Genomic DNA, 14,270 nt, shown 5'->3' with positions numbered 1-14,270 from the left:
AAGGAGGAGTAGGAAGCACTTAATGAATGTGTTTTTAAACGGGCAATTTGTGTTTAGCTCATCAACCTAGAAGTATACTAGGCTGCTTGTGTAGATTACAGATGGCAAGAGCAATTGTATATTGTACTTAAAACTTAATGTAGATTAAGAGGTTGTGATAACGTAAATGACAGATTTCTGTACTTGGAGTTTAATGGATGCATTTCAAATGGAATGAGATAGTGACTTAGTGCTTTTTAAAAATTAATCCTTACCTGCTTTTATCTCTGTCAGTTTTCAAGCACCCTCACCGTTCCTGGTTTCTGTGTGTGCGTTTGTTCTGTAGAGTGTAGCTGCCTGGCTGGTGTCATAAGCAAGCATCTTCCATGGGGTTGTGTCCGTTCGCAAAGACATTCCTAGATGGGTTGTGAGATGGAAAGGTGCTGCTAACATAAGCAAAGAAGAAAAAGAAAGCACTTTTTTAAAACCTTTTTTTTTTTTTTTCCCCCTACAGCTGTAACATATCACCTAAATCCCTTGACTGGATAGGGCAGAACCACAGCTTTAGGATTAGTACGTATGATGGATTTAGGATTTGAAGCAAACATGTGTTGCTGTGTTTGCATCGTATCTAGTTTTCACTGCCTAGAGAGAAATGTTCTTTCTTTTATCAAGCAAGTCCATTAAAATACTGAGGAGAACCTTCTGAGAAAAGATGAAGACTGGTACAACGATATTTTGAAGAGCTGTATGAGAAGAAAATGTGATTGTTCTTTTTTTTCAGACCTGGAAAGAGACTGAAGAGCTTAAGCATCTCGACAGATTCACAGTGAAAGGCAAGGGTGGCTCAGGAGGGCAGAGAGGGGAATGGATTGTACTATTAACTTTGCACTTATTTACTGCAGTGGATATTGTTGGTCAGATTTGAAGAGCAAGTAGAGCCCTCAGCAAGAGTGGGACTTGCAAATCTGTTAGTAATCAAATATATAAAAGGGTTCCTCTGTGTAGGAATTGCTGCCAGAAGGAGGAAGCGACATGGAGGAGCCAACAACTGTAAATTGGTATAATCTCTTGGTGGATGCTTAGCAGCTGGTAAAGTAGCAAAGGAGAAAGAATGTCATCGGGAGGCCTTTCTGTCCAGAAATGGATTCATCTATATGCCATCTTACCTCACGGCCCTGTCCGTGTCCAACATGTGTCTTCTTTAAAATGTTGAACTGAAACCCATCCAATCCTCAAAAATAGACACATAGGTACGTCACATAGAATAAAAAGGATTTTGTTGGCATTTTAATATTCTAAATGTGGACAGGGGAGGAGGCCTAAATTTACTTTGAAACTGCTCTGTAACAACCTGAAAAATACCACTGGATTTTGGAAATCACCGATTATCTTGTTTTTTTCCTGGTAATATTTTTATGCTATTACATTGAAAATGTGTACTACAGAATCTTGATATCCACTCAGGCTGTCAGTGCTTGTATTCAGTTCTGAAGCTGACCTTTGTCTCAGATATGGATGCCTCAAAATCTCCCTTGCTTCAAAATAAGTTTTCAGTGGCCCGTCTGGCTGAAGAGTTTTTCTGGGTTGGTGGCAGCATCGTAGCTTCTCCGAAATGGAAAATCGGCCATATTGGTAAGATGCAGGCTGAATACCTGCCACTTAATTGAACAAGACAGTATCATCTTGAAGACTTTCATGTTTAAATCTTATTTAGTGACAACTTTGTCTAGCAGTAGTGTGGGGGAGCAGAAAAGAAAAAAGAACTTGAGACAGAGCCTGTGTTATTTTGCATGGTTGCTAGTGCAATTCTTTTGGTCTTGAAGAACCTCTCAGTTAGAATTTCATTACCGATTTCTTTACATTCTTCTGAAAAAACAAATGCAAATTTGTACATTTTGATGTGTGCAGACATTTTGAAATTTTCTATTTTATAGATAGATTCTATCTTCCTCTCCATACCCACAGTAAGATAGGTTTGCTATCTGCCAGAATATATACACCTCTTAACTGTTTTATTTTTCATGCAATATTTGTAGTTTTTAGTCTTTGCAGTGAGCATTTAGAAGTATCTCTGTTGTCTTCTTCCATAGTAGGTCACTGAACTCTTGGGAGGTTTTTTTCTGAATACTGATATACAGTGGCAAAATTCTTAAGCCTGACTAGCTATCTGAGGATCCCCTTTTGCTTTATAGCAGCCTTTCTTTTAAATAAGTAATAACACCAGCAAACCTAATTGGAAATGGCTGGAGAAATGAGATGTTTCCTGTTCTAATAAGTGCATTTTAACAGCACTCTTCTTGAGCCACTCGTGTCTGGTAAGGAGATCTGCAGTGGCCTTGACCACAACCACCTGTTGCCTTGGAAGCACTTTTTTGTCCTACTTGTCTGTCAGCTTCACCAGTCAAAGAGATTTTCTTAAATGAGAAGGTTGGTGGTATAGATAGCTTAGAAACTAATGGGAATTTCTGCAGAGGTCCAGAAATGCCATCCTACTCTGCTTCTGCACTTCCCTGTATCCAGATGGCTGATGGAGTCTTAACTGGGAGATGGAGAGCTGACAGACTGACCTTGAATTAAGCACCCTAATTTCCACAGGATTGAGACCATCTCATCTCCCATTAACATCTCATTTATTAGGGGTTGTGCGCTTTGAGGACGGATCCAGGCTTGTGTTATCTGTTGTACACAGCAAACACTGTGCCAACCATTGCTGGCAGAATTATACAGAATTTTTCATTTTCAAAGATACTTTAAGATTTTTTTTTTTTTTTTTTGCCAATGAAAAGAATAGTAGAGAGTCCTGAAATTTAGTTGAGGCTTGAGTCAGTGAGAGCAAATAAGTGGAAGAAAGTTCTCGTACTAGTAATGAGATGGTTGGTTTAAAAGGTGAGAAGGACCTGCTCACAAGGCTGTAGGAATACAAAATGAAATAAATGAAGATTAATGAAGTTGGATGTGGTCCAGGTTTTAATTGGATCTCAGCATAATGATGCAAATCAGCCTGCTGTACCTGATCTATGAATGCTGTAAACAGAAAATACCTCAGGTTAACTCTTGACCATGCCACTCACTGCATGGCAATGTCTTCTTTTCTGTTTTTTCTGGGTTTTGGTTCTGGGGGGCTTTTTATTGTTTTTTGGTTTTGTGGTTTTGTTTTTTTTTTTCATTTGGTTGGGTTTTTTAATTTGGTTTGGGGGGTTTCTCTGTGTGTGTGAGTGAAGCAAAATCCACCCAGTAAGAACAGTTCAGTTTTTATATAAGAGAAAACTGAACCAGTATCTCCCTCAATGAGTTCATGTTATAAGGAAAAGGCTGTACTTTAAATATGCAATAATAAATAAATATAAAATAAGTAAAGTTTAATGACTAAAAACATATAAATAAATAAAGATGGTTTGCCTCTGTTATGAAGCACAGGATGCTAAATTCTTTAGGTAACAGAAGTTGTTTTTAATAGCAATTCATTTGATTCATAAGGCAATGTGTAGGTAGGAATTGCTACTGCTGTGTTCCATTAGCACAGGTGCCTGTAGAAAGAGCAAAACCAGGTTGCTGTAGCCAACAGTTAGTGTTTAAGATTCTGTGATAAGACCATTACTTGAGTGAACGTCTTCAGGGTCAGAAGTGACATTCTGGGAGCCTTTATTATGAGAGCCGTATAATGAACTGTCATGGAGATTCCTCAAGCTCACAGAAATCAGTTGTACAGTTCATGTGCAGAATTTTCAAAATATCTTCTAATTCCAGGACTTTTCAGCTGAACAGAGTTCCCACCGCACTGTACTGGATATATTATATATCTATCTATCTTATGTATTTTATAGGCTTTTATATTGTTATATTTCTATATTGATTTTTTGAAAGATTCGATGCCTCCTGTCTGAACTGAAACTGATATTCCTGGCAGGAATAGTTGGAGTCAGTCAGTTCTTTGGTTTACCTATTGACAAGCCAGTCATAGCTGCAAAACCATTTCAGTGAGGCTTTTAAAAACTGTAGCAATTATTATCTCTTCAATGGATTTGCAGTGCTGAATGTATGACCAGTGTGGGAGTCCTCTGTTTGCATGGGGGAAAGCTGTTTTGGTTTGGTAATACTTGAAGGGAACAGCTTGCCCTTATAGTGCACGTGTACTGGAGGGGTTTCTCCAGGCTCGCAAATATGTTGCATCTTCTGGAGGCCCTGAAGAGAAATAAGCCTCAAATCTATTTTCCTCTCCTTATAGAATTTACAAGAGAGGTTGTTTTGCAGCATAGAATCCGGATGTGGCTTGTCAGAATCTGTTAGCGGGGAGGAACTCAGCAGAGTGGTGTGATGCTGCCCTTCTGACTTTTCTGAAGAGACCGGCTAGGGCCAAAGCCGTGCGACATAACCTGGAGCCGTATTGGACTTTGCAAGTGAATCTTTTGACAAAGCTGGTCCATGTATAAAAATACTCAGTGACTCAATCTTTCTAACTTCTTTTCATCCTCACATGCTAAAATACTCCCACTTCTTCACACATTTACATCAAACCCAGAACCTCGTAAAAGACAATAATGCTACTGAGCCATAAATAATTAATTAGCAGACATTAGAACATCTTTCTAAAAAAAAGCTTGAAAATGGGCTCTTTTTTCTTATATCAGGACAAATTGTAGGGATTTATGATTTGTGTAGTTGTGCTATTTATTGTTACTTTAAAACTTTTTATAGTAACTATAAATGTTACTATGATCTATGAAAAATCACTTTGAGTCTTTTCGCTGCGTCAGTCTAGTGTCACTTTGTAAGAACACAACAATGGAAGTGTTCTACGTTTCTGTTTCCTGCTCTGCTATGACGTTGCTTTTTGCTGCAGTACAGAGATCCATCTTCTCTCCATGACTGTATTTTGTCCAGATGCAAATTGAGGCAACTCCTTAGATCAAAGGAGAGCTGAACCTCAACCGAATTCTGCAAAAAGGTACTATTGAAGTGCAAAATATTATTTAACCAAGAAGAAATCTTCAGCCTTAATTGAAGAGTTAGGAGCCATTTCTTCCAAAAAATGCAAGACTGAGGGATTTTTATTTGAAGTATAGAAATGAATCCTTAAAGAAGGTATCTGAACAGTGGTACGGAGAAGCAGTTATACTTGTCTTCTCATCAGTGTGCTATTCTCATTTACATGCTGTGAAAGACTGCAAAAAAAATTTTATTTTTTTGTTTGATAGAAGTACCACTATGATTTTTTTTTTTTCCCCTGCAAATTTTTCTGCCAGTGTCTCTAGTTCTCTAAACTTTTGGTCATGCAGACAGGTAAGGGAGTATGTTTCAGTGCACATACACACAGAGGGATGTGGAGGTGCACTGTTTCCCCTCTCCATCTCAGTCTCCTGCTCTTTGTCCAGCTACCCCTAGCTAAGGCCTCTGCATTACCTTAAAGGCTTTCCTTCCCATCCTGTTGGTGGGATCCAGGAAAGCTGCTGTTCTCCTGACACAAGAAGGAAGACATTTTTCCTTTCCTTGTGTCCCTAAAACCAGAAAGATACTTAAGTATTCGGTATTGACAGGTACACTGAACAGAACTGAACTCAGGTTTGTGTCTGCAAACATTGATTGCAATTGTGTGTTGAATCACCAAAGAAAGTCCAGTGTCCAGATCAGCTGGAACTGGCAGCAGGTGGCTGCTGAGGTACTGTGTACTCCGGGGAGGTTTGGAGAGCAGTCCTGCAACAAAAATGAACAGCTGCATTCAAAAAGCTATCCAAGGATGTTTATTAAAATTTTAACAGCTGAGGAGTATATTCTTACTTCACATAAAAGCAAAGGAAATGTGTATTGGATGAAATGTACTTTTATTTTGGTGATTCCGCAGTATTTTCTGCTTTATAACAGGTGTGGTCTTTGATACTTGTCCCATTTCTGCACTTCTCCTTTCTTCAAATAAAATTATTTACTGCAATAACTTCCAGAGAGAAAGTTGGAAATGTCATGTGGCTTAAAGTCTGTGTGATTAGTGCTAATAGAGATTTTTTTATTAGCTATTCTGACAAAAAAAAAATTTCAAAAAAACCTATAAACCTTGTAAAATTAAAATAAGTCCAGGCTTTCCATAATTATTATCTCACAGGAAATTTTAGAAGTATGTATCTTTCTTCTGAACTGGAATGAAAGCAGATATTGAAAACATTGCAGTGTCTGGGAAATGGTCAAGCCAAGTTTGGATCCACTTTGGTTCTGATGTTGCAGTGAATTCCAGTAATGCTTCTGAGCTGTAGCACAGCATTTGCTTTTGTGACTGATACCTGCTGACCACATTGATTTCATCTAAGGGCATCTGTGATTGAAGCCAAGGGGTCAGCTTTAAGAATTGTTACATGAGGGATTATCTTGTTCTTAATTTAACACCTTCTCTTCATAACTATTTTGTTAACATAAACAATGTACCCTACAGAATTGTGGCTTTAAATTTAATTTTTCTTTTATTATTAGTGATCTGCTTTCAAATTAATCTATTTTGTTGAACCTTATTTTCCTGAGTAAATTAACTGAATTTGTCTGAATATGAGCTCTAAAGCACAGGAACACCAATGGCTTTTTCCATTTCTTTTTCCTCTACCTTGCTTTTCTTGGGTGTTTTTCCTTTTGCCTGAGAGGTAGACTTGAATCACCCTGAAGAATTGTGTTGGTTTTGATGCATTTTGGAATACATGGAATGAGTGTTTTAGTTTGGACACTGTTCTGTAGTCTGTATGTACAGATTGATAAAAGAGGAGCCTGACCTCAGAATTTCCTTGCGTTTATAAATCTGTACTCACTAGAATATGTATTATATGTATTAGTTTTCATTCTTCCATCCAGAATCTGAGTAGTAATTTACACTTCTCATCTCTAGGTCTGAAAAAAATATATAAATACATAGGACGTGGTAATAGTTCTAATTTTACTTAAACAGATCAGGCAGAAAAGCCATGGGAAAATTAAGTCACAGGCTGCGCTCTGTCATTATGGGAATTAAATGAGAGACCTGGCAGAAAATATGAGAGTCTGCATTCATTCCTGGGACATAGCCAGTCACTAACAGTTTGCATTCATGTTGTCAAGCTTGGTTCCTTGCAACAGCTGAATTTCAAAAGAACATCTCCTGTTTGGGCAGGCGTAGGTATGGCCCAACCTTGCTCCCAGGGGCTTCACATGCAAGAGCCTCAGTTCAACAGCGGTCCCTAAGGAGGGGGCAGGAGTCCTGCGGAGGGAGCAGAGCTCTTTGAGGGAGCTTCTTCTAAGACTTTCTTTGAAGGCCACTGGCTGCACTGCCTGTAATGCTGCCAAATCCCTGGGAGGGGAACAAGGTACAACACAGGTGAAATGCCTCCTCCTAGGAGAATGTGGTTTTAAGTGATTTGGAAGAAGAAAAATCTGTTAAATTCTTGCCACAACATCTAGAAGCAAATTTGTAGGGTCAGTGCCTTAATCCATAGAAGCAGTGGAGGAAAAGCTGATACTCTGTATCAACTTTCTAGAATTACTGTTTCCACAGTTTACTGTTTTCTTTGGCCTGGGTGGCAAGTAAAAGTGTGATGTAAAAAGCAGACATGCAGTGCCTTTGTGATGGCTCTGTATGTAATGAAAACGGGCATTCTTCTTTCTGGAGAGAAGTAAATATTTGGGCTATAAAGTTTTTTCATGGTTTGCAGAAGTCCTAATGTTATTCTGTCACTCTGAAAGTGCTGTACTTATACTAAAGAAGCATCATAGGATCACAGACTGGTTTGGGTTGGAAGGGACCTTAAAGCTCATCCAGTTCCACCTCCCTGCCCCAGGCAGGGACACCTTCCACTAGCCCAGGTTGCCCAAAGCCCCGTCCAACCTGGCCTTGAACCCTTCCAGGGAGGGGGCAGCCACAGCTTCTCTGAATAGACGGAATGAGAACTAAACTGCTTCATAAGAAGCCGTGGTACTTCTAAACCGTGATACTGCTGACAGGAACTCCAGAAATTATAAAGAGGAAAGTGAAAAAATAATTTTGAAGTTATGCCACAAGGTTACTGTATGTTTAAGAGGCAAAAACATGAGGCATAATGAAAATGACAAAATGAAATAATTTCCTGACATGGTTGGAACTGTGCTAGTTTTTGCTGGCCAAGGATCTGAACTTCTAGATGAAATTTCATACTGTGTCCAGCACAAGTTTTACGTATTCTAGGGGCTCAAATTAAGCATTCAAGATGGTCTTAAGAAGTGTATGTACCTTGTGCCAATTCCAACATATATGTGTTTCATACCTATTGATACGGGAATGAAAACTTTCACATTTACAGGTGAGTCCCCACTTGCCAAGAATCTTTCTGACTTTTTGATCATAAAACCTGGCCTCTCATATTAGACAGTACAGGAAATGTTGTCCTTTGACTTGAACTGTTAATTCAGCAGCTGCTTGATATGTTTTCTTCCTGTAAAGGCAGTTTTAAAGGCAGCAAAGTCTGACTTACTGATATCACTTTGTTTCTCTCTTCAGTGGAAAGATGTATGAGTTCCATGCAAACTGGGACCCAAATGATCAAACTCCGTGGCAGTACCAAAGGGTTGGTCCGCTTCTATTACTTGGATGAGCACAAGTCATGTATTCGCTGGAGACCCTCTCGAAAGAATGAGAAAGCCAAAAGTGAGTGTCAACCACAGAACCTTTCTTCTGATTCCTTCTTGCGCTCTTACAAACAAATGAGCATGAAGGATTTGGCTCGTTCACAGGTGATCAAGAAGAATGTTGTACATGAATTTAAAGGGCGGTAAATGATTTTGTGATTAATAGTTTATGAAGATTAAGTTGCTGTTGTTAGCTATGCAGGTTGCAGTAGTGTAGTGTGTTGTAAATGAGCTGCGGGCAAAACCTGTGTGAACTGGGGACCTTGCAATGTGAGGTTTGGGCCCTTTCTCTGCAGGATTTCTCTACAGGGTAAATGCATCTTGTCTGGCCTCGGGCATTCACGCAGTCATTAACGAACCACATGCTTTCGTCATTCTAGTTTCTATCGACTCTATTCAGGAGGTTTGTGAGGGGAAGCAATCAGAGATCTTTCAGCGCTATGCCGATGGCAGTTTTGATCCCAACTGCTGCTTCAGCATCTACTATGGAGACCATATGGAATCTCTCGACCTGGTATCTTCCAGTGGAGAGGAAGCACGCACCTGGATCACCGGGCTGAAATACCTGATGGCAGGGATCAGTGATGAAGACAGCCTCTCAAAACGCCAAAGGACCAGAGACCAATATCCTTCTTATACTATCTGAGAGTATTTCCCACTGGTGGAGAGCTACCAATAACACAGGGATTCCTTTATTTGTTTTGCTAAGAGTAAGCACTAGGCTTAAAGCTTCAAAGCGGTTCCCATTATATTCCCTGTTTCCAGAGACAGAGGAGTCCTTGAGGATTGTTCTGGGCAGGATTTGGAGCTGAGTGACTGGAGTGGCCTGAAAAACATACAGGCATATTCCTTCATCTGTTACTCCTTGTGTAAAGCTGTCCATTTCATTTGGTTATACAGGACAAAGTGTGATGCACCATTGCAATTCGCTACAAAGTTAGTTGTTCTGTGCTGTAGTACAGGTGAATAGCACATGTTCACCTTGAGCATAGCAAGTCTAGAAACTGCTCCAGAAATAACGTGAGTAGAGCTATATTATATATTACCTTGAACTTTTTTTCATCCCCAGCCTCATATACAGTCTTTCCTAACATGAAAAAAATCATATATACGTAATGTTCAGTAATATCCGTTAATATTCCATGCTGTTCCTTAACTCCTGTTCAATGTGGTTGAAGCAGACATTTGATGAGGCAGATAAAAATGGTGATGGCAGTCTGAGTATTAGTGAAGTGCTCCAGCTAATGCACAAACTGAATGTGAACCTTCCCCGACAAAAAGTCAAGCAAATGTTTAAGGTAAGAAATGAAAATACAGTTTTCTCTAAAAGAATAAGGATGGAGCTGCTGGAGATTCAGCGTGAATCCAAGTAGGAGAGATTGTAAATACTTCAGCAGCTGGTTTGTTTCCACTCTACTGAGAGATACTACACAGTCCATTTGGTAAATTGAAAAGAGCTCCAGAAATACGTCATAGATCCATAGAAAAAAGCATTACACCAGGTACCTTCTGGTGTTACATAACATACAGACACACAGTACAAAGGTTGCTTTTTGCTATACTTGTTGATCTGAAGCTCAGTCATGTTTCCTCCTCTGATTACGTTCTCTCTAATAAATATTATCTAGTAAAGTATCCAGTATCCTCCAATAACTGGTACTAATAATATATCCAGTATGCAAACTTCCTTATCTGTCATGTGTTTTGCACTGCTAAGAGCTATTTGTTTGACATTCCGTGCTACTGACCTTGACCCAATTTATTGGGCAGCTGAACTATGGAGATGTGTATGCTTTTCTAATCAAAAAGTGTGTTGTGTGAAGGACCTGAGCAGAAGTTGAATCAATAGTTTTCGGCATGGTGAACTAATCAGCTGGTACAGGTTATCCTAGTCTATGCATCAGGCTGATATTTAACCCATCATGTGGGTGGGTTGTTCTTTAGAAGCAGAAAATCCTACAAAAAAAGTTTACAGCTAGGGGGGAAATTTAAACAGAAGTTTAGAAGTAGAGTTAAAATACTTGAGCATTTTTTCTGTATGTTACTGAATAAAAGAGAAATAAAAGTTTAATAGCACACAGATGCCCCAGTAAGTTGCGTGTTCGTTTCTAATTTTACTAAGCCAGCCCTCATTTTGATTACCATTTTCCCTTTCTATTGCATACAATTTATGTGGACCAGAATGAATTTTGAAAGTGCATTTATCCATGCTGCTGCACACTATTGCATTATAACACCATAGACGTTTCCAAATAGAAAAAGAAATTTTTAAATGGAGTGAAATACTAGTAACCAGGAACTTGAAAGTACCTTCTCCTTTGCCTTTGCTTTTGTTTGGGAAAAAAAAGGTCAGTTTGTGTCTTTTACTTCTGCAGGTGATAAATTATCTGATTGATGGATGAAAACCTGTGTGGTTATGACTCTAAACAATTTCAAATGAGGTTATTGCATTAAACAGCAGCTTATGCAAAACAGATGTCTTCTGCTGTCAAAGAACTGAAAGTTCTTTGAATTCCAAAAGTACTGGCTATTGGGATGAATGGTTGTAATCCTTTCTGCAAGATATGTGCTACTGTGTTAGGTCCTGGTTGTTTCCATACCCAAAATTGTTACCTCTAGGGTGCAGGCTGTACCTTATGAGACTACTGGAGGTGAGGACTTTTTAGCTACTTTAATTTTTCTGAAGCAACATCTGGACAGAGTATGTCTGTACCTTAAGAAACATAATGTACATTCAGGTGCCTGAAAATCTCACAGTTGGAATGGCAGCTGTTTGAGCACTGCTTCATGTTTACTACCAAGTCGTGCTAGCTTAGTGATTGCTGGATTTTCAATAATTCAGTTCTGGGACACATTCCAAGCTCAAAAACCTTTGAGAATCGTGCGTGTACAGCCAGATAAGACCAAGGGTTTTTACCCATTACTTTTTTTTTTCTTCAGTTTTTTTCTTTCATACCAGCAAATACTAGGCTTATGGATGTAGCTCAGTGAAGAACTGAATTTAAAATCTCATTAAAATTAGTAGATTAAAGTGACTCCAGGATGAACCATTAGGTTTGATGCAAGCCAAATAGAAGAGACTGGGTAAAACTTTCCTGGGAAAAAAATTTCAGTTATTGTATGCTGTGTTCTGGTTTTACTGTTTATAATCAATGACAATTGCTACACGTATTGGGTGCTTAGAAATGCTGTTAACAAAGAAGAATAGATTTGCTTTTCCACATGCAATGCAGAATTGAAACTGAGCTGGTCTCAACTGAAAATGTAATTGCTATTTGATAGCTTTGAATCAGAATATTAAGCAGCCTTGAAATGAAAAATCAAATGTCTTGGTTAATGAAATAGCTACACCAAGTATTTTAAGATATGGTAGGGTAGATTATATGTAGGTCTTGAAGAAAGTTACCTGAAATACTAATTTTTCTACTTAAAGTAGTGAGTTGTTTAAAAAAATCCTGCCATAGTTACAGTGGGAAAAGCCATTTTTATAAGCAACTCCTTGCTCATAGATGCATTCATGTTTTCACCTGGGACTCATTTCTAAAGAACCTTCATCTATGACTTCATGACTCCTCATTTTTCCAGCCACTTCCTCTGTAATGCTGTCAGCTTCAGCAGTGTAGCTGATACAGGCTCTGAAACTGCTGAAGTGAGAGACTGGAAAAGAGACAAAATGGTGAGGTCTATCAAGATTAAAGAGCCGGGAGCAAGTGCAGGGTGTCCTTTGGGAACAAGGAAAGAGGAGGCTGTTTGTGTAAGTTTTTAAAAATCTCTGTGGGTGCATTAGGATAAATTGCAGGGTTATGGCAGTACTTGTTCTCGGACAAATAACGGAATTGATGTCAACTTACCAGGACAGAAGTGCTTTGTGAAGGCTGCTCAGTGCTGCTGTCCGTGTTGTGAGAGCTTAGTATTAGCAGTATGGCAATATGTAAAGGAAATTTAGTGAAAAATAGGAAGATTTGCTAAAAACTCACCTGATCTGTTTATTTTTTAATTTTGTGGCCTGAATTTACTTAAACATGTCTATAGTGAAGGTGAGCAAAGCAGTATGCTGACAACTCCTTTATTGAGAACAAAGTAGGGAGTGCTGGATAAGCTTTTTTTCATAAAATATGCAAGTGTTGTCTGTCCTGTTTGGGAAACATTGCAGCTTTCCTTTTTCATACTTTCCCCTGGCAGAATTTCTACTTCATTTTTTCATGCTTCTAGGAACAGGCTTTTAGGAAACATAGTAATTCCATAATCTGTCCTCCAAATAGTTATATCATTGGGTGGATCCCATTGTGATCAGGCTCTCACAAGTTTTCTTTGAAGAAATTCTATCTCCACTGTGTGCAAACAGTAAGTAGTATTGCTGATACAACTGAGGGTGGTTTGGATCACAGGCTGGGGCACCTCACCCCAAGAAACATACATGTTGTAGGGGATAGATATATCAGAGAATATAGCACCATTTACTGATGACTTTCTTTACTTACAAAATCAGTATTCTTGCAGATCTTATTAGTTTATGGCCATGGATTTACTGGATATCCATCTAAATCCTGGATATAAAATTAATTTCAAGATGATTTAGGTTCTAATGATCTCAAGAAAATATGAAAGGGTAATTCTGTCAGACATATGCATGTTCTGTTCTGTGTTGCAGGGTACACTGTCTTACTTCATTGCCATAGGTAGAAGAAATCCTTCAAGCAGGGTTCCCTGTGAAACAAAAAAGACCTTAAAAGTTGTTTCTTGGCTCATGCACTAATGCATACATTTAAGATGTTCAAAGGGGAAAGCTGAGCAGAGCTTTCATATGACAACCATCAGCCTGATAAATCAATCTGTTCTAGCGGGCCATGCAGTGAGTAGCCATGTCAGGCAGTATCAACCCGCGATTAATTTCCGTGTTGCTTTATTTTGATGCAGGAGTTTGTTTATTTAAAGTTTGTTCAGACTATTGCTGGGCGATTGGGTATCTCATTGCCTTATTGCTGTGTAATGCAGGAGGCTGATACGGATGATAACCAGGGCACGCTGGGCTTTGATGAGTTCTGCGCCTTCTATAAGATGATGTCAACGCGACGTGATTTGTACCTGCTAATGCTCACCTACAGTAACCACAAGGACCACCTAGATACAGATGACCTGAGACGCTTTCTGGAGACTGAACAGAAGGTAGGCCCAAGCCAGGAAAATGTTTCCAGTCTGCAAGCCTTTCTGTTTGCTGTTGGGGATGCGTTGCCTTTTAAACAGGGTGGGAAGTTTGTTGTCATGCATGTGAAAAATAGACAGTTAGAAGCCTCTCGATTTTCATCTTGTAGGCTGGCATGACTATTTCTTGAATGTTCGTGCTCTCATTACCTCTTTTTTCTGTAGGCTCTTTTGTTGTGCCCCTAAATATAGTCTCTATAGTTTCTTTCTTTTCCATGTGTTCTCTTCTCCCAGTGTTCAGTACCCTGATGCAAAAATGGCATTTCTGGCTCTGCACAGTCCGTGATGAGACACTGAATTTTTGTCACAGTATTTCGGTTTGTAAAGGGGAAGATTATGTTTCTGAAGAGTTGTTGAGAGGATTTTTGATGTCTGGGAAAGTTTTTTGAGCATATATAGTAGAACATATTAAGTTGTCTCTTAGTGCTTTAACTCCACTGCTGGAGCAGGTATTAAAGACTATTTTCCCATTTCACTGA

General features: G+C 39.0%; 1 protein-coding gene across 4 annotated transcripts in view; it reads left to right on the top strand.

The window, feature by feature from the left end:
• PLCH2 (phospholipase C eta 2) overlaps positions 1 to 14,270 on the top strand; it is a 98,392-nt gene that overhangs the window by 48,987 nt on the left and 35,135 nt on the right. For 3 of the 4 annotated variants that reach the window (XM_074893117.1, XM_074893118.1, XM_074893119.1), the window contains exons 1-5: positions 1,256 to 1,614; positions 8,462 to 8,608; positions 8,970 to 9,213; positions 9,758 to 9,887; positions 13,585 to 13,755. In XM_074893117.1, the coding sequence (XP_074749218.1) occupies positions 1,494 to 1,614; positions 8,462 to 8,608; positions 8,970 to 9,213; positions 9,758 to 9,887; positions 13,585 to 13,755 (813 nt within the window). In that variant the 5' untranslated portion in view covers positions 1,256 to 1,493. Of the gene's footprint in view, positions 1 to 1,255; positions 1,615 to 8,461; positions 8,609 to 8,969; positions 9,214 to 9,757; positions 9,888 to 13,584; positions 13,756 to 14,270 lie in introns of those variants that run through there. The other variant, XM_074893116.1, reaches the window with a different exon arrangement.

Source organism: Strix uralensis, chromosome 23 (genome assembly GCF_047716275.1).
Source record: "Strix uralensis isolate ZFMK-TIS-50842 chromosome 23, bStrUra1, whole genome shotgun sequence".
Lineage (NCBI taxonomy): Eukaryota > Metazoa > Chordata > Aves > Strigiformes > Strigidae > Strix > Strix uralensis.
The sequence above is the reverse complement of the archived record's forward strand: the minus strand, read 5'-3'. Positions and strand labels throughout refer to the sequence as shown.